The sequence below is a fragment of the Culex pipiens genome, chromosome 1, assembly GCF_016801865.2.
Source record: "Culex pipiens pallens isolate TS chromosome 1, TS_CPP_V2, whole genome shotgun sequence".
Taxonomy (NCBI): Eukaryota; Metazoa; Arthropoda; class Insecta; order Diptera; family Culicidae; genus Culex; species Culex pipiens.
Window position 1 is genome coordinate 1,808,293 of NC_068937.1, and position 19,661 is coordinate 1,827,953.

At 43.2% G+C, this 19,661-nt stretch overlaps 1 protein-coding gene across 1 annotated transcript; it reads right to left on the reverse strand.

The window, feature by feature from the left end:
• Positions 1-5,657: 5,657 nt before the first annotated feature.
• LOC120415024 (rho-associated protein kinase 1) lies at positions 5,658-19,427 on the reverse strand. Its single transcript, XM_039576389.2, has 9 exons — positions 18,741-19,427; positions 18,533-18,678; positions 9,557-11,889; positions 8,788-9,495; positions 8,425-8,726; positions 8,172-8,356; positions 7,869-7,974; positions 7,523-7,810; positions 5,658-7,427 (listed from the first exon to the last, which is right to left on the reverse strand). Exons 1-9 carry the CDS (start codon positions 18,773-18,775, stop codon positions 7,334-7,336), a joined length of 4,197 nt encoding a protein of 1,398 aa, XP_039432323.1. The 5' UTR covers positions 18,776-19,427; the 3' UTR covers positions 5,658-7,333.
• Positions 19,428-19,661: the final 234 nt, after the last annotated feature.

The window sequence follows — 19,661 nt, forward strand, 5'->3', positions numbered from 1 at the left end:
TATATTCAGGGTGGCCACTTTATTCGAGAAAGTCTGGAAAATAGTCTTAAATTCGTCAAATTCCGCGTCAAATCAAATACGATTTGGCTATTTTGTTCGTTTTGGTAATGTTGGTTGATTTGGTTATTTTGGTCATTTTCGTCGTTTTGGCCATTTTGATCGATTTGGTCATTTTCGTCGTTTTGGCTATTTTGGTCGTTTTGACCTTTGGTCGTTTCGACCAATTTGGTTATTTTCGTCGTTCTGGCTATTTTGGTCGTTTTGACCATTTTGGTTGTTTTGACCATTTTGGCCGATTTGGTCAATTTGATCGATTTGGTAGTTTTGGTCGTTTTGACCATTTTGGTCGTTTTGACTGTTTTGATCGTTTTGACCATTTTGGTCGTTTTGACCATTTGCGTTGTTTTGACCATTTTGGTCGATTTGGTCAATTTGATCGATTTGGTAGTTTTGGCCATTCTGATCGATTTGATCGTTTCGACCATTTTGGTCGATTTGGTAATTTTGGTCGTTTTTACCATTTTGGTCGATTTGGTAATTTTCGTCTTTCGACCATTTTGGTCGATTTGGTAATTTTCGTCGTTGTGGCCGATTTGGTCATTTTCGTCGTTTTGGTAATTTTCGTCGCTTTGGCCATTTTGGTCGATTTTGTAATTTTGGTCGTTTTGATCGTTTCGACCATTTTGGTCGATTTGGTAATTTTGGTCGTTTTGATCGTTTCGACCATTTTGGTCGATTTGGTCATTTTCGTCGTTTCGACCATTTTGGTCGATTTGGTAATTTTGGTCGTTTTGATCGTTTCGACCATTTTGGCCGATTTGGTCATTTTCGTCGTTTTGGTCATTTTCGTCGTTTTGGTCTTTTTCGTCGCTTTGGCCATTTTGGTCGATTTTGTAATTTTGGTCGTTTTGATCGTTTCGACCATTTTGGCCGATTTGGTCATTTTCGTCGTTTTGGTCATTTTCGTCGTTTTGACCATTTTGGTCGATTTGGTAATTTTGGTCGTTTTGATCGTTTCGACCATTTTGGCCGATTTGGTCATTTTCGCGGTTTGGCCATTCTGATCGATTTGATCGTTTCGACCATTTTGGTCGATTTGGTAATTTTCGTCGTTGTGGCCGATTTGGACATTTTCGTCGTTTCGGCCATTTTCGTCGTTTTGGTAATTTTCGTCGCTTTGGCCATTTTGGTCGATTTTGTAATTTTGGCCGTTTTGATCGTTTCGACCATTTTGGTCGATTTGGTCATTTTCGTCGTTTTGGTCATTTTCGTCGTTTTGACCATTTTGGTCGATTTGGTAATTTTGGTCGTTTTGATCGTTTCGACCATTTTGGCCGATTTGGTCATTTTCGCGGTTTGGCCATTCTGATCGATTTGATCGTTTCGACCATTTTGGTCGATTTGGTAATTTTGGTCGTTTTTACCATTTTGGTCGATTTGGTAATTTTCGTCTTTCGACCATTTTGGTCGATTTGGTAATTTTCGTCGTTGTGGCCGATTTGGTCATTTTCGTCGTTTCGGCCATTTTCGTCGTTTTGGTAATTTTCGTCGCTTTGGCCATTTTGGTCGATTTTGTAATTTTGGTCGTTTTGATCGTTTCGACCATTTTGGTCGATTTGGTAATTTTGGTCGTTTTGATCGTTTCGACCATTTTGGTCGATTTGGTCATTTTCGTCGTTTCGACCATTTTGGTCGATTTGGTAATTTTGGTCGTTTTGATCGTTTCGACCATTTTGGTCGATTTGGTCATTTTCGTCGTTTTGGTCATTTTCGTCGTTTTGACCATTTTGGTCGATTTGGTAATTTTGGTCGTTTTGATCGTTTCGACCATTTTGGCCGATTTGGTCATTTTCGCGGTTTGGCCATTCTGATCGATTTGATCGTTTCGACCATTTTGGTCGATTTGGCAATTTTGGTCGTTTTTACCATTTTGGTCGATTTGGTAATTTTCGTCTTTCGACCATTTTGGTCGATTTGGTAATTTTCGTCGTTGTGGCCGATTTGGTCATTTTCGTCGTTTTGGTAATTTTCGTCGCTTTGGCCATTTTGGTCGATTTTGTAATTTTGGTCGTTTTGATCGTTTCGACCATTTTGGTCGATTTGGTAATTTTGGTCGTTTTGATCGTTTCGACCATTTTGGTCGATTTGGTCATTTTCGTCGTTTCGACCATTTTGGTCGATTTGGTAATTTTGGTCGTTTTGATCGTTTCGACCATTTTGGCCGATTTGGTCATTTTCGTCGTTTTGGTCATTTTCGTCGTTTTGGTCTTTTTCGTCGCTTTGGCCATTTTGGTCGATTTTGTAATTTTGGTCGTTTTGATCGTTTCGACCATTTTGGCCGATTTGGTCATTTTCGTCGTTTTGGTCATTTTCGTCGTTTTGACCATTTTGGTCGATTTGGTAATTTTGGTCGTTTTGATCGTTTCGACCATTTTGGCCGATTTGGTCATTTTCGCGGTTTGGCCATTCTGATCGATTTGATCGTTTCGACCATTTTGGTCGATTTGGTAATTTTCGTCGTTGTGGCCGATTTGGACATTTTCGTCGTTTCGGCCATTTTCGTCGTTTTGGTAATTTTCGTCGCTTTGGCCATTTTGGTCGATTTTGTAATTTTGGCCGTTTTGATCGTTTCGACCATTTTGGTCGATTTGGTCATTTTCGTCGTTTTGGTCATTTTCGTCGTTTTGACCATTTTGGTCGATTTGGTAATTTTGGTCGTTTTGATCGTTTCGACCATTTTGGCCGATTTGGTCATTTTCGCGGTTTGGCCATTCTGATCGATTTGATCGTTTCGACCATTTTGGTCGATTTGGTAATTTTGGTCGTTTTTACCATTTTGGTCGATTTGGTAATTTTCGTCTTTCGACCATTTTGGTCGATTTGGTAATTTTCGTCGTTGTGGCCGATTTGGTCATTTTCGTCGTTTCGGCCATTTTCGTCGTTTTGGTAATTTTCGTCGCTTTGGCCATTTTGGTCGATTTTGTAATTTTGGTCGTTTTGATCGTTTCGACCATTTTGGTCGATTTGGTAATTTTGGTCGTTTTGATCGTTTCGACCATTTTGGTCGATTTGGTCATTTTCGTCGTTTCGACCATTTTGGTCGATTTGGTAATTTTGGTCGTTTTGATCGTTTCGACCATTTTGGTCGATTTGGTCATTTTCGTCGTTTTGGTCATTTTCGTCGTTTTGACCATTTTGGTCGATTTGGTAATTTTGGTCGTTTTGATCGTTTCGACCATTTTGGCCGATTTGGTCATTTTCGCGGTTTGGCCATTCTGATCGATTTGATCGTTTCGACCATTTTGGTCGATTTGGTAATTTTCGTCGTTGTGGCCGATTTGGACATTTTCGTCGTTTCGGCCATTTTCGTCGTTTTGGTAATTTTCGTCGCTTTGGCCATTTTGGTCGATTTTGTAATTTTGGCCGTTTTGATCGTTTCGACCATTTTGGTCGATTTGGTCATTTTCGTCGTTTTGGTCATTTTCGTCGTTTTGACCATTTTGGTCGATTTGGTAATTTTGGTCGTTTTGATCGTTTCGACCATTTTGGCCGATTTGGTCATTTTCGCGGTTTGGCCATTCTGATCGATTTGATCGTTTCGACCATTTTGGTCGATTTGGTAATTTTGGTCGTTTTTACCATTTTGGTCGATTTGGTAATTTTCGTCTTTCGACCATTTTGGTCGATTTGGTAATTTTCGTCGTTGTGGCCGATTTGGTCATTTTCGTCGTTTCGGCCATTTTCGTCGTTTTGGTAATTTTCGTCGCTTTGGCCATTTTGGTCGATTTTGTAATTTTGGTCGTTTTGATCGTTTCGACCATTTTGGTCGATTTGGTAATTTTGGTCGTTTTGATCGTTTCGACCATTTTGGTCGATTTGGTCATTTTCGTCGTTTCGACCATTTTGGTCGATTTGGTAATTTTGGTCGTTTTGATCGTTTCGACCATTTTGGTCGATTTGGTCATTTTCGTCGTTTTGGTCATTTTCGTCGTTTTGACCATTTTGGTCGATTTGGTAATTTTGGTCGTTTTGATCGTTTCGACCATTTTGGCCGATTTGGTCATTTTCGCGGTTTGGCCATTCTGATCGATTTGATCGTTTCGACCATTTTGGTCGATTTGGTAATTTTGGTCGTTTTTACCATTTTGGTCGATTTGGTAATTTTCGTCTTTCGACCATTTTGGTCGATTTGGTAATTTTCGTCGTTGTGGCCGATTTGGTCATTTTCGTCGTTTCGGCCATTTTCGTCGTTTTGGTAATTTTCGTCGTTGTGGCCATTTTGGTCGATTTTGTAATTTTGGTCGTTTTGATCGTTTCGACCATTTTGGTCGATTTGGTCATTTTCGTCGTTTTGGTCATTTTCGTCGTTTTGACCATTTTGGTCGATTTGGTAATTTTGGTCGTTTTGATCGTTTCGACCATTTTGGCCGATTTGGTCATTTTCGCGGTTTGGCCATTCTGATCGATTTGATCGTTTCGACCATTTTGGTCGATTTGGTAATTTTGGTCGTTTTGACCATTTTGGTCGATTTGGTAATTTTCGTCTTTCGACCATTTTGGTCGATTTGGTAATTTTCGTCGTTGTGGCCGATTTGGTCATTTTCGTCGTTTCGGCCATTTTCGTCGTTTTGGTAATTTTCGTCGCTTTGGCCATTTTGGTCGATTTGGTAATGTTGGTCGTTTTGATCGTTTCGACCATTTTGGTCGATTTGGACATTTTCGTCGTTTCGACCATTTGGGTCGATTTGGTAAATTTGGTCGTTTTGACCATTTTGGTCATTTTCGTCGTTTTGAACCATTTTGATCGATTTGATCGTTTCGACAATTTTGGTCGATTTTGTCATTTTCGTCGTTTTGACCATTTTGGTCGATTTGGTAATGTTGGTCGTTTTGATCGTTTCGACCATTTTGGTCGATTTTGTAATTTTGGTCGGTTCGACCATTTTGATCGTTTTTACCATTTTGGTCATTTTGATCGTTTCGACCATTTTGGTCGATTTGATCAGTTTCGCCGTTTCGGTCATTTTCGTCGATTTGTTAATTTTCGTCGTTTTGGGCATTTTGATCGATTTAGTAATTTTGGTCGTTTTGATTGTTTCGACCATTTTGAAAGTTTTGGTAATTTTCGTCGTATTGGCCATTTTGTTTGTTTTGATCGTTTCGACCATTTTCGTCGATTTGGTCATTTTCTTAATTTTCGCCTTTTTGGTCGTTTGGCAATTTTGGATAATTTAGTACTTTTTATGATTTTGGTCAGGATGAGTGAGCAGGATAGACTGTCGTTTGCAAGCTTGTCAAATTACACTTTCCGTTTTTATTGTTTAACTCTTTGTTAACCTTTGGAAACTGTCAAACTGTGCTTTTAACAAGTTTGATAACTAAAGCAGGTATTAGACTATGACAAACAAACAAACTCGCACTTTTTGACAGTTTGACATTTTGAGTTGTTTGCGAGTTGGGCAAACTGTCAAAAAAAGTGTGAGTTTGTTTTTTTGTCATTGTCTAATACCTGCTTGAGTGGTCTTAGGCATAGGAATCCCATCTCAACCCTATGGCAATCAGCTAAAAATCATCTTAAAATTAACGAAAAACCCAGTAAACACAGCAACTGAAATTTCGGTAGGTTTTAGAACGTAAAAAAAACAACACGATCGATGTATATAAGTAATGTACAAATGTTTTATTCGATGAGCCAATTATTGTGAAGCAAAAATGCTTCTCCCTCACTTTATTGGTTATACTTTTTTTTTGCTGAATCCTCTTTTTTTTTGTTTCGTTACACGTGTTTTCTGCGTTTTTATAAATGTTTTATTGTTTCGTCTTCTCCTGCTGCTGCTGTTGGCATTCTTGCTAATGAAATTTCCGCATCTTGTTACAGTTACGTCTTAAAAGGCACTTGTGTTTTGTTGTAATGGAATTTGTTACATTTCTTTTCTTATTTTTTTTTTTTTGCTATACAATTAAAAGTTGGTTGATAAAAAATATCCTTTCTGTTAAATATTATCAAATCTAGCGCTAACGTCTAGACTTTATTTATGTATAATAAGCTAACGACCGTCACACTTTTGTCTTCCCCCCGCATGCGAACACAGGGGGGAAAACGGAAAAGAGCTGCCCCGTGGAATAAATCTATCCTCCCTCTCTTCATCGTGCTTTATTAAGCGGAATTTTGAATTCCCTTCTTTTTTGTTGCTTCCATATTACATCATAATTCAAATCCTAACTAGAAGATTTTCTTTTCCTCTTATCAGTAAGATTACTACAGCAATAATAATAATAATATTAACCAAAACACTAGAACGAATGCTAACATGTTAATCTTTTCCCCCAACTTTCCTCTCTTTCTCTTTCCCTCTCTTTTAAATATGTATGTAAACGTCTTAATAGTCGAATGTCGTTGCCTCCCTTGATCGAGTTTAAAAATTACAAAACAAAAAAAAAAGTAGGTTGCTAGGTCCGAAAGCGAAAGAGCTGCGTGTCTTTTTGGAAATGTTAGTTTTTTTTTTCAGGTTAGGTAGCAGTAGGCGAGAACAATAGCAGTTAAAAATCAGTCAGTTTAAAAAGGAAAAAAGCTGCAGCAAAAAGGGGTTGCAACAAAAAGCTAAAACAAAAAGGGGTTTATTAAAACAGGAATGTCTCCAGTAGTGTGTGTGTTTGTGTTTTGCTTAAGAAGCCCTCGAAACAAAAACAAACAATAGATTTGCGTGCGTGCGTGAGCGTTTGTAGGTTGGTGTTAGTCTTACTTTAAGCAAGTCTGTCGAGTCGACTCTAGTCCAGCTACGAAACCAACGGTTTTTCCCCCTTTCAAGTACACAAACAGATTGTTATTGTATAAGTTTTTTTTTTGTATATAAATCATTATAAAACATCTCTTTCAATTCTCTCTCTTTTCCGCTTCTCTCTCAACACAGCACTTGATATCTTCTCTTGCTTAGAGCTTTACTGTTGCGTATTTCTCTCCGTTCTCCCATTGTTCTCTCTCTCGTGTAATTGAGTAATAGCTAATAAAAACAATTGGTTAAAACAACAAGCCTATTCAGTAGTTAAATGCGTGGGAGTGTGTTTTTTTTAGTTTGTTCGGTGCCATTTTTTTGTTTTGTTATCTCACTATTGGTTTAGCCGAAAATTGCTGATGAAGTTTGAGCTGTTGGCCACGATCGCGATTACTAGGTAATGTGTGTAGGGTAGAACAATAGAAATTTTCGCCCTCCCTTTTTGTGAGCATGTTTTGACCAACATTTTGATTAGGACACGATCGAATTATTGTCAGTTTGTAAATTGTGGTGTTAGAATGTTCAGGAGAACCTGTAGGGAAGGAAGGTTGACCAGGTTGTTACTGTTGCTGCTTCAGGGACGCATTGGCCGGAAGCGTTGCGGACCGTTGCACATTCACAGCGTACGGCTTGTAATTGGAACGGGTCGATTGACTGATTGTGGAGAAGAGAAACAACAACACCCCAATTAGTCGAGATTCGGGTTAGTTACACAAGAAGCACCAAGCCCACCATCCGACCACACTTACCTGGGCGATATCTTGCTTCCGTCGCCGTTGCCACTGCTGCTACTTCCGGTGCTACCGCCGGCACCGCCCCCACCTCCCCCACCCGCCCCGCCCAGATTGTTCGTCGAGTTGGCCTTGTATCCACTCTTCTGGATACGCTTCGAGAGCCGGCTGACCCACCGGTTCTGGTCCTCGTTGGACGTCGCCAGCAGCAGCATCTCGCGGGCGTAGTTCGGGTCGTGGTGCAGCTTGCACGGCGCCAGCGGGTTATTGTTGTCCACGTGCTCCTTGTGCAGCTTGAAGCGACACCTGGGGGGCGAAAACAATTAGTTTGACGACAGCAAGAAGCATTAAAAGACAACATTACCGTTTACACTCGTACGCGGCCAACGACTTGAAGACACTCCAGAGGGACTTTTGGCACAGGTCGCAGGTCGTCGGTATGTGGTAACTGATCTGGAGGAACTCGTGACCTGAAAAGCGAACAGCGGTTAAACACGATTTGACTAAATTCTAACCAAACTTGACTAAACGCGCTTAACGGTGCACAAACGTCAAACGAGACGGTGACAGCGCAAGCTGTCACAAAGCACGTGTTTTTCGAGAAGTCGAACGCAAAAGGGGGGAAATTTGTGGGTACGCATTGTAAACAAACAAACAAAAAACTCACCCTTGTACTGCAGCGTGAGGGGCCGCTCGTCGGCCTTGGACGAGCTCACGTCCAGCTGCTGCTGCTCGTCCGGCCGGCGCGCTTCGCCCTCGCCCGCGTACAGCAGCTGGAAGATGCGCGGTATTTCTTTGGGATCGGCCCGGATGACGTCGCCCTGCGTGACCGGCCGCACGTGGAACACTTTGCTGTTTGTTTTCAAGAGAAATTCGGTTAGAAAGAGTCGATTTACGACGGTATTGAAGACACCACTCACCTCAAGTCGATGATGAGCAGCGGATCGCTCGTGTTCTGCTTGTCCACCTCGGAGCTGTAGAAGATGATCCGTTTGGGCGACACCACCACAAACTGCTTCTTCCAGCCGTACCGCTTGATGTTCTGCTTGTTCGGCACGCTCAGCCAGCCCTCGAAGATGGCGTCCGGCTGGTTGGCCGCGTCGGCCGCCTCCAGCGTGTCGTTGTCCGCCGACGACAGCGACGCCGTCTCGTTCAGCTTCATCTGCAGGTGCTCGATCTCGGTCGCCTTGCACTCGATCTCCATCTGCAGCTTGGTCTTGATCTAGGGAAGGATTCGGAGAATCGTGTAACAATCGGTCAATCGGAACCAAAAAGATACTCACATCAATTTCCCTTGATAACTGGCTGATGGTGTCGTTGTGCTTCAGGCATAGCTCGTCGTATTTGGCCCGCTCGACTGACAACTCCTGCTGGAGGCGTTTGTTCTCCTTTTCCTTCTTGCGCAGATCGGCCGCCGAGTTGACCTTGCTTTTCTGCTTGCTACCGCCGGTCAGATTGTTGTCCTTTCGGTTCATGATCTCCGCCAGCTTGTTGACGGCCTGCTGCTTCAGCATCGTTTCCGTCTTGAGCTTCGTGCGCAGCTTCTCCATCTCGGCCTGTTCGCTCTTCAGCTGGCCGAGCTCGTCCTGCATCTTGCGGTTCTGCTGGGCCAGATCGTCCAGCTCAAACAGCTTGTTGTTGAGCTTCTTGCTCAGCTCCGTCTCCAGATCCTTGAGGGTCGTGAGAGCCGCTTCTTTGGTAGACAGCTCGTTCCGGTGCTTCGTGATGAGGTCCTTCAGTTCGAGCTCCTTCATCGTCTTTTCCTTCTCCAGGTCGGCCACCGTTTCCTCGGCTATCGAGCGGGCCAACGCTTCCGAATCGGCCCGCGCTCCGGCCAACGTCAGCTGGTGCAGCACGGAGTTCCGCTCCTCCTCGAGGTCCTGAATCTGGCGCGTCTTCTCCTCCAGCTCTTCGCGCACTTCGTTGCTCTGCGTTTTGTACAACCGCGAAAAGTACTGCTCGGCCTCCAGCTGATCCTGGAGTTCCTTCATCTGAAAGCAAAAAACAGTTAATATCTACAACTCAAGGTCCAGTCCAAAACTCCAAACCCACCTGCAAAATGTCCACGTTGTGGGCGTTCTTGATCTTGACAATGTCCTCCTCGTACTTGCGCTTCGTCTCCCGGAACTGCTGCACCTCCTTGACCAGCTGCATCTCCTTCGCCTTGAGGTGGGCCACCTCCGAGCTCTGCAGGCTCAGCTCCGACAGCAGCGTGCTCTTCTTGCTCTGCTCCTGCTCGAGCTGGCTGTGCAGCGCCAGGACCTTCTCCGACTCCTGCCGGTACTCGCCCTCGAGCTTCTGCAGGCGCTGCTGGATCTGCCGGTAGTCCACCGACAGCATCGATATCTGGCGTTCCTTTTCCTGCGAGTTCTGCTCGGCCTTCTGACGGGCGACCTTCTCCTCGTTCAACTTCGTCTGAAGCGCCTTGACCTCCTGCATGTTGGCCTCCTCGTTGTTCAGCAGGCGTGACTTTTCCGTTTCCTGGTGGGCGCGCACTTCCTGGTGGTACCGGTTCTGGACCGCCTTCAGCTCGCACTCGATCGAGGCGTTCTCCTTCTCCAGGTCGGAGATCCGGTCCGACAGGCAGCGGTTGTCCTCGAGGGCTTGCTGTTCCCGCGTTACGGACCGTTCCAGATCGCCACCGAGCGAGTGCAGCTTCCCTTCCAGTTCCTTCTGCAGCTCCGTCATTTGAATGCGCGCGTTGCGTTCCTGGGCCAGACGGGTCTGTAGATCGGCCACGTCCTGTTGGAGGGCGTCTCGAGCGGCTTGCAGGCCGGCCAGCATCGACGCCAGATCCGAAGCCTTCTGCTCGACGTCGGTTTTGCTGAGGCGCAGTTCGGCCACCTGCTTCTTCAGCTTTTGACTCACTTCCGTTTCGCTCTTGTACTTTTCCTGCATGTCGGTCAACTGCTTCTCCAGCGCGTTGATTTTGTCGTTGTACTGCTGATTGTTGTTCATTTCGCGGGTTCGTTTGCTCTTTTCCTCTTCCAGGCGTTTGTTTGTCTCCAGCAGTTGGGCTTCCGTCTTCCGGCGGGCTTCCTGCTCGCTGTCCGCCTTTCGGCTCATCTCCCGGAAGTTGTGCTTGAGCATGGTGAGTTCCTTCTCGTAAGTATTGGCCAAGTTTTGAATGTCCGTTTCGCGCTGCGTGATCAGCTCGATCTGCTGCCGGAGTGTCCGCTCCTGCTTTTCGAGCATTTCGATCGTGTTCCGTTCGCGCTGGAGCATGTTCTCCATCCGGAGCAGTTCGGCATTGTTGGACGATCGATGCCGTACGTGATGGTTCCGATGGGATCCCGTTATCGAAGTGGTCTTGTTGTCCACGTTGTCCTGCGATCCTCCGCTCAGCAGCTGGTAGTCTCCGGTGTAGGTGAATCCGATAAACGGCAAATGATCACCGGAGAAGGTCGTCGGCGTTGGGAAGTTGGCTTCGACGCTGTTTTTCTTTTCGATCTCGTCAAAGTTTCGCGTGTCGTCGTCACTGCTCAGTTCCGGCACGACCGGTGGCACCGATTCGCGCAGATTCTCAAACGTCCACACATCGTTCTGGAAGAAGGGATGATTCCGGATCTCGTCGATTCCGGACCGTCCCAACCGTTGCGTTCGATCCGTCAGGAAGCCCTTGATGAGCGATTTGGCGTTTTCACTGATTTGGGCGTCCCCCGGGAATTCCAGCGAATTCTTATGGTCCATAATCTTCCCATACGTCCCAACCAAACTGTCCGAGTAGAAGGGCGTATCGCCGATCAAAATTTCGTACAGAAAGATACCAACGGACCACCAATCGCACTCGCGCCCATAACCACCCTGAGCACCTTGGAATTGCAGCACTTCCGGACTGATGTAGTCGGGCGTTCCGACAGCGTTCGATGACCGGACCAACCCGTCCGGGCCCATCCGCATGCACGTGCCAAAATCGGCCAACTTCAGGTGACCGTACTTGTCCAGCAGCATGTTGTCCGGCTTGACGTCCCGATGGATGAAGCCCATACTGTGGATCGTATCCAACGCCAGCACGACCTCCATCGTATAGAAAATGGCCCACTTCTCCGGAATCTCGTAGATATTCATCAAGCTGACAATGTCCCCGCCCGGCATGTAGTCCATCACCATGTACAGATACTTGGCGTCCTGGAAGGCGTAATGCAGCTGGACAATCCACTCCGAGTTGGCATGGGCCATGATGTACCGTTCCTCCCAGAAGAAGGCCGTGTCCGAGCGGGTGATCATCTCGTACTTGGACAGCCGCTTCATCGCGTACACCTGCCGCGAGGACTTGTGCCGGACGAGCTGGACCTCGCCGAACGAACCGCGCCCAATCAGCTTGATCGGCAGGAAGTCCTCCGGCTTCATGCGCAGATCGTTGATTTCGCGGGCGAGTTCCTTGTCTGGATGTGGACGAATGTTTTGGAAGAAATAAAAAAAGGAAGAATGATTTGATTTGTATTTCCATTCATAATGTTTTAAATTTAAATTAATTTTTTCACCCACTTTACAAAAAAAATAAAACGAAATAAAAAAAAAAAACATGAGCATGATTGACATGAACAAAAATGATCAGTGGAAGCCAACCATCCGTTCACGGTTTAACCCCTGAAGATTCCTACTTTATCTGTCAATACCGGCGCCCTCCCAAAAAGCCTGCAGTTCAACAAAGGTAGGGATTTTAGTTCAATTATCTGCTTCTTTTCTGTCTGCTAGTAGGATAAGGTAAAGGTTTTTCGCTGCCTCCCGAGCTACGATGTTATGGGGAAGATTTTAATAATATAGACCCGTCGCTGAGCCTTCCAAGCTACGGTGCCGCGATGCACATATATTTTGCACAACGATTAACTCGGCGACCCAAACGTCAGCTTGCCTTTCAATTAACGATGATATAGAAAGGGCTTATTTATGTAATCACTTATCACTCTAAATAACTATTTTACAACCAAGTGGTCTCACTGCTCAATAAGCACCCGAAGAAAAAAAAAAACACTGGTGGTAAAATGAACAAAAAAAAAAACAAAAGAAAACAAATTACCACGCGGCAAAAAAAACAAATAAAGTTTTCATTCGGTTAATATTTACGACCGCGAGCCTCCACTGCAACGAATCGCTGCATTTTCAGAGGCTAATCAACTCCTTCACGCACCAAAGTCACAACACAAAACAAAAGAAACAGCCAAAAAAACCAGTCAGTTTCTAGTGAAATTGTGAAATTCAGCTTTCCACCTAAAAAATACCTGCTTCAGTCGGTTGAGAGCAGCGGGGCCACGCGGTTGCTCTGCCGGATTGATCGATGCATCTGTGCTCTCTTATGCTAACTAGATAGGAAACCAGCAGGCGTGGTTCAACAGAGTAAAGGTGTATTCACATTATACCGCATCCGCAGCCGCATCCGCACAAAATTTGACAGTACGGACGCACAGTGCGGACGCGATTTCTCCAATGCATTTCATATGCAGCCATTCACACTGTTCCGCATCCGTATCCGCTATCCGCAGTACGGATCCGTATACGGATGCGGAACAGTGTGAATGGCTGCATATGAAATGCATTGGAGAAATCGCGTCCGCACTGTGCGTCCGTACTGTCAAATTTTGTGCGGATGCGGTATAATGTGAATACACCTTTAAGAGTAGAGGTGGACAAAAAAGAGCGAGCCACTCAAAGAGCCGCTTCACTAACAAGAGCGAACGAACCATGGCTCACAAAAAAAGAACCGCAGCTCTCTTTTAAACTCCGGTCTTTTGAAAAAACCGTTCATAGATGGAATGAATTTTGAACTTGTATCCAATTTCCAACAAATTTGTTTTTAGGAAATAAAAATGTTATTACAGAAATTTAGCTTATAAAATAATGGCAAATTTTTTAAAATTGTCCCACGATTTAATTTTTTAAGTACAGTACTTGTTCGGTAACTTGCTGAGAACGTATACCAGTTACCGAATGCTGCTCGCTAACTGGGCTGAACGAAAAATTACGAGGGGACCACCGATACATATTTTTTTCCTGATAAAACATAAAAAACAAAAGTTACTTAAATTTGTTTACCATGTTTACTTTTTATTTTTCTCTAATTGTATCTTAGTTAGTTAGTTAGTTAGAAGTTAGTTAAATAATTGAAAAAAGTTGTTTTGTTCAACGTGATTTTTGCATCTACCAACCCCTCGGTCATTTTGGTTTGTTTTGGTTTTTTGACGTTTGTCTGCTTTTTAACTGCGCTACGGCCCAGTTATCGAGCGCCCAGTTAAACAACGCCTAGTTACCGAACAACTACTGTACTTTAGGATAAAAAACGGCAGGTTAAAGAATGGCTATTTCCCGAAATTTTGGGAGGTGATTAGACAAATTTCGTTGGCAGATCTATTGCAACTTTCTAAAATATACACATTGAAAGACTTAAATAGCATGTATTACAATTTTTGAACACCCATATTTTCATAGTTTTCTGAATGATTTTCGTTTCGTTTTCGTTTTACGGAGCAAGGTGGGGGACGCGGCCTCAAGTCAGTCCAAGTCCGGTTTCTTGTGGAAAAAAGGGTAGTGGCCGAACTAGTATTGCATACCAAATGAACACCACCGGAAGATATAGGGGATCGGGAGGGGGAAGGTGAAAGAAAATTAGTGTTGGTGTGAGTAGTAAGAACTTGGATGACTTGCACAGTTACGGTAATCTAAATTTAACACTGAATAAAGAAAATCTGAAATTGTAATTCAAAGTAAAAAAGGCCCGGAATAAATTAAATTATTACTTAATTAAATAAGAAAATGTAACTAATCGGAGATCTATACAAAAGAAATCTATGATGTATTCCAAATTGAAAGGAAATAAAAAAATACTAGAGAACAAAAGATGAAAACTAACTGCCGACCTGTCGCGTCCGTCAGTAATCTTGTCGTACGTTACAACTAGAAAAAGATCTGCCAAAGAAATATTACACTTCGACCAAATCAACTAATCATTTAAGTCCAATTATTCATCTACGGAAAACTAACTAACTTTAATCAACAACCTAAACTGTCTGAAACTGTCTGAAAGTAAATTTAATCTCAAATCCTCAAATGTTTTATTACAACGCCAAATAAGGTAAAGGACCTTGTTTTAAAACCAGTCTTGCCGCTTCCAAAAACCAATAAAAATAAAGGAACAGTTCATACGTTGAACACTCGTCATTAAGGCAACTATTTCGAGCCTTTCGTTTCATTAGGGCATAAAGCCTTGCAAACAAGAGTGCATCTCTACCATACCTTATGTAAACTGTCATTTAAGTGAAGGAGACACACTCCTGTTCACAAAACCCATGCGCCCTTTTGAAATGTTAGGCTCCATTTGATTGTCAAGGCGCCAGTTGATCCTCGATTCGCAACAATATTCGATACAACCATAATCCGAAAACCGTTAGTTCAACAGATTAACGAATTTTGTCCGATATCATTTCATTATTGATTGATCGAGACTCTATGAAAATTTTGACATATCAAAATGCTTTGTATTATTACTTAAATGGAAGTTTAAAATTTATGCACGTAACAATTTTTTAAAATAAATTTCTAAATCTATTCTATCCTACAATGCCTAGAAGAGGCCTCTGTTTCTGTTGTGAGTAAGCGCTGGTTTCAGAGTTCATTTTTCAATTTAAAAGGGGTGGGAGACGACTAATTTGCTTCATGAACTCCTACTCGGCCTTGGGACCACCTCTTAAGACACTGATGGCTCCTAGCTAGGAATTAAACCTAGACACAGCGTCGAGGCCCGCTTCGCATGGCAAAAATGTTGGCTGGGGGGAAGTGATATTATCACGAAATTTTATTTTAAAGCCAACATTGCTAACGGCGTCGAGGTCCTTACTCATGCCCAAGGATTTTCATAGTTTTCTGAATGATTTTCTAAACAAAATAAAAAAAAACTTTTCATTACACAACTGATCATAAAGATGTATTTAAAAAGTAATACCCGAAACAAATTTGAGGGTTTCAAAATGCTTATCATGGACATTTTTACCAAAACCTTACTGAAAAGCAAATACGATTTTGAAAATTATATTATTTTTTTTCGATAAGACTTTTGGATTTATATACTTTATCGATCAAAATAAAATGTAGAAAAGAGTTCGCAGAAAAGTTTCTCAAAATAGAATATCCGCATTTATTTATTTTGAGTCGAAATCAAAGAAGTTTTGATTTTATATAGCAATTTTCTCCAAATTCATAAATTGGGTACTAAAGCCCTATGTCCATTTTTATGTACAACGGTAAAAAACACGATTAAAAACCATTTCTGATCACTTTTTTTCATTTTTATGCAAAAAACAATATTGTCAAGACAACATTTTTTCGATGGATCAACTATGGTCGCCTCGGAACGAGCTGTCAAGTAGGACATTTTCTGTCAAGAAGGGCCGTGAAGTTAATATTTGAAAATTGAATTAAAAATCCATTTTAAACACTTTGAGGTCGTTCAAAAGGTCATTGTACTCAGAAAAATAAGCTTTATCGTTGTGAACAATAATATCACAAATTTAAGCTTAATTTTAGGACCCAATTTAAGTTTGAGTGATCTCTCCATTTAATTATTCGAACGTTCAGTCAAATACTAGGTCCAATATGAAATCTAGAAAAAATCACACCTTTTCATCAAAATTTTGCAAAAGAGCGAAAGAACCGTTCAAAAGAGCGTCACATTTTAATGAGTGTGCGAAAATTAGCGGCTCCTAAAATAGAGCGGATTTGCCCACCTCTAGTAAAGAGGCATCGTGATCGTGATTTTTTTTTGCGTTCTTTTTTTTCATATTAGCAGTGATAAAACCAATCCGTCCTTTATCATCGTTGATCCGAAGGCATGCCGTCGAAGAAGAACATGTCGAATGCGAGCAGTGAAGCCACGCGATTGCATGCGTGTTTTTTTGTGTGGCCACGCGGTTGCTTTGCTTGTTAAAGGAGGTATTAAACTATGACAAACAAAAATCTGACTGTTTGACAATTTGCCTGCATTTGTTTGCAGAAACGTTGGCAAACTGTCAAACACGAAAAAGTGCAAGTTTGTTTGTTTGCTTTTTTTTGTCATAGCCTAATACCTCCTTAAATCGTGACGATCATTTTGTTGAGTGATAAGTGCTTATTACTTTCCTCTATGTATGTATGTATGTATGATCCCCATACCCGCAGGCAACTTGGTCCCGAAACACATGTGAGCGCTAGGTGAACAATTCGATCATCTTTTACTCCGTAATCTGTACACCCACGTGCATAAGTTTTTTTGCACGAATTTGAGTGCTACAAATACCAGCGCATAGATCAAAATGGTTACCCTCTTCCTTTCCCAAGCGCCGGAAATTTGTAGCGGGTGTAGGGACACTTTGCATAGACGCCCTTGTTCCCATCACGTCACTGAGGGTATGGAGCGACGAGAAATTAATAAGCATGCCCCCTCAGTCGAACCTTCATTAGAGAAGCAGGCAATCCACAACTCACAGCGAACGACCAAGGGAACACCCTACCGCGTATTTAATAAGGTTGGCGTAGTTGTCTTGATTGTTTTGTGAGTATGATAGAATAAGTGAGAGTTTTTGTGTTAAAAAAGAACGGGCTCACCAAATAAGAAAACTTCAAATCCTGATCCATTCAATCCTTCAAACTTCTGGTTTCCAATGATGTCAAGTTCCAGCTTCTTGGAATTGAACCGCGACGTCCATTTCCTGTTACTGTTGTTGCTGGGGAATGCTGACCGTGATGAAAACCAGAAAGGAACACCACATTTTGAAGCTGTCACAAGTTCTTCAGATCTTGAGTGATGACTTAGAAGGTTTTCCGTTGAAAGGTTCCGTGGTTCCTCTGCCAATTGAAAATCAGCTGCTCAGGTTCTTGGCATGGACACTGAACCGCCGTGAGCCGTTCCTCTCTGCACTTTCACTTTTGAATTCGAACTTTCAAATATTGTTATTGAATACTCCGCTAGAACCACTAGCAGGGCACTTCCACAGCAACCAGTACCGGAATCACCAGAATCTGCCGGAATCTCAATTTTGGAACAAATATTCAAGGAAAAAAACGACAGCGAAAATCTTTGACGTCCTTCTCCGAGCGTAGCTTACTTTGATCATAAGTGCTTATTACTTTCCTCTAAGTCAAAAAATAAACCTTAACTATTTAATTCATAAAAAGTATTTTGAAAATCAATGGAGTCATCGGCTTCTTCAAGGACTTAAGGTCATAGATGGTGTCCTTCACTTTTGGAGCAATGATTTAAAAAACTTTTTATAAGTGACGATTTTCGCAAGCACTTTTTGTCGGTCGCTTGAACCCGATTCTTGGCTTGCCAGTCTTGAAACTTGTTGTAGGCAGCTTTTTACAGCGCTTTCGATTTATTTTCCGGAATGTCCATAGGACAGTCCGAATCTGTTTCGGACTTACTCATCCTTGTTGGGATCTTGGAAAAAATCAACTTGACTTGACGGTGGTTTGAAAAAATATGACAGAACGAACTATTTCAGAATTCACAGGCTACTAAGACGGAAAAACAAGAAAGATGGTCACCCTTCTCTGACATTCCTCGGAATCCTTGGGACATTCCCCGTAAGTTTGAAGTTGTAATTTTGATAAAAGAAGAAATTTTTAATAATAATGGTAAACGATTTTTTTTTCTATTGTTTGAATTAAAGTACAATTTGAACGACTTCCAACTTTCAAGGAATCATTTAGATAATTCCTAGTATAATTAAAAAAATCTAGGAAATTATAACATTAGAGTAGAGAAATTCCTTTTTTCAGGGTTTTCTTAACTAGATGAGAAAGAGCCCCCCCTAAAACATGCTTAAGCGATGCGCTCAGCTTAAGCCCGCAGCCAGCAGGGCACGTTCGAACGCGATGATGTTACGCAGAGATTGATTAGTCATTTTCTAAACAAAAACACTCAAATAAAGCCGCGGCCAAAGGAGAGATGAAGGTGTTCGCGAAATACACAAAAGTCATTTTTTTTTTGCCAAATCAACTCAACCAAGGGAAAGATAAATACTAACGAAAAAGATAGCACAAACCGAAATTACTCACATCGCTTAATGTAGGTTTCGATATTTTTGATAATCTTGACATTGTCGTGGTCACAATCGGCCACCAGCGCCGTGACCGTGTCCAGCAGGCAGTCGATGTTGGCGATGCTTCCCGGGTCACGGATCTTCTCCTCCAGCGCCAGCAACCTGTTCGGGGAAGGGGGTGGTCATTAATCTGCCAGGATCACACGGATCCAATCTTCACTCACCTCTTGCGGCGGTCCTCGTCCATTAGGGTGGTCATTGTGGCACTGTTCTGTGTGTGGACACAAGTGGTTCCCACTTCTTCCCCCCTCCCGCTTTCTGCGCGTTTCTACTACTTCAACACCACCGCGGAACCTGCGCTAGACGACAGCGGTCACCGTCGTTGCGCCGGAACCACATTCATGCACACAACCCGCCACACGCAACGCACTTCCCCCGGGGCACGTCCCCGTCGTAGAACCTTCTATCCCACAGCAGCAGCAGCAGCGCAAACACACACAGTACACAGTCTTCTTCTTCCCCGTTGTGGTGCTGGTGGTGGCGGCCACTCTGTCCCGAGGGCGGCGGCGATTCCCTTCCCCCCACACCGAACCAGGCGCGCGGCCTCTGCTGGCCGTTGGCGAAAGCGAGAGCGAGCAACTTCCCTCCCTCTCTGTCTGTCCTCTTTCTACGCTGCTGCTGGCAGCAGGCACTCCAACAACAAAAGAATTCACCATCCGTTTTCGGGGGGCCGTTTCGGGACGTTCGCGACTCCGGCGGCCACCGACCTACATAGCGACGCGGCAGAACCGATCTTTCGGGGGCGGATTTTGGCGACCCAAAGGCAGGAAAATGCACTCGCGATTCGCTTCTTTTTTTTGGCACTCGACAAATTTTAATACATTCAGCACTCTTGACGTTCTGCTGGTGCTGCTGGTGGCCAGGGCTGCCAGGTGAGTTTGGGGAAAAGTCGCGGCAGGCGGCGGCGAAATGTCTGCGGGAAAAAGGATTTGCTTGATTTGGCCGATAGCCTCATCAATAAATATCCAGAGTTTTTTTTGATTAGGTCCTATAAACATATGAAAGACAATAGTTTATTGGTCCTTTTCAAAAAAAACTCTGGATATGTTCAAGAACTAGAAAAAAATCATCCAAAATGATAAGTT

Coding starts and splice junctions, on each gene's coding strand:
- LOC120415024 (XM_039576389.2), bottom strand. CDS start 18,775: ATGACCACCCTAATGGACGAGGACCGCCGCAAGAG. Junction 11,890..18,532: donor CGAAACCTACATTAAGCGAT/GTGAGTAATTTC, acceptor GTCCACATCCAG/ACAAGGAACTCGCCCGCGAA. Junction 7,428..7,522: donor GGAAGCAAGATATCGCCCAG/GTAAGTGTGGTC, acceptor CTCCACAATCAG/TCAATCGACCCGTTCCAATT.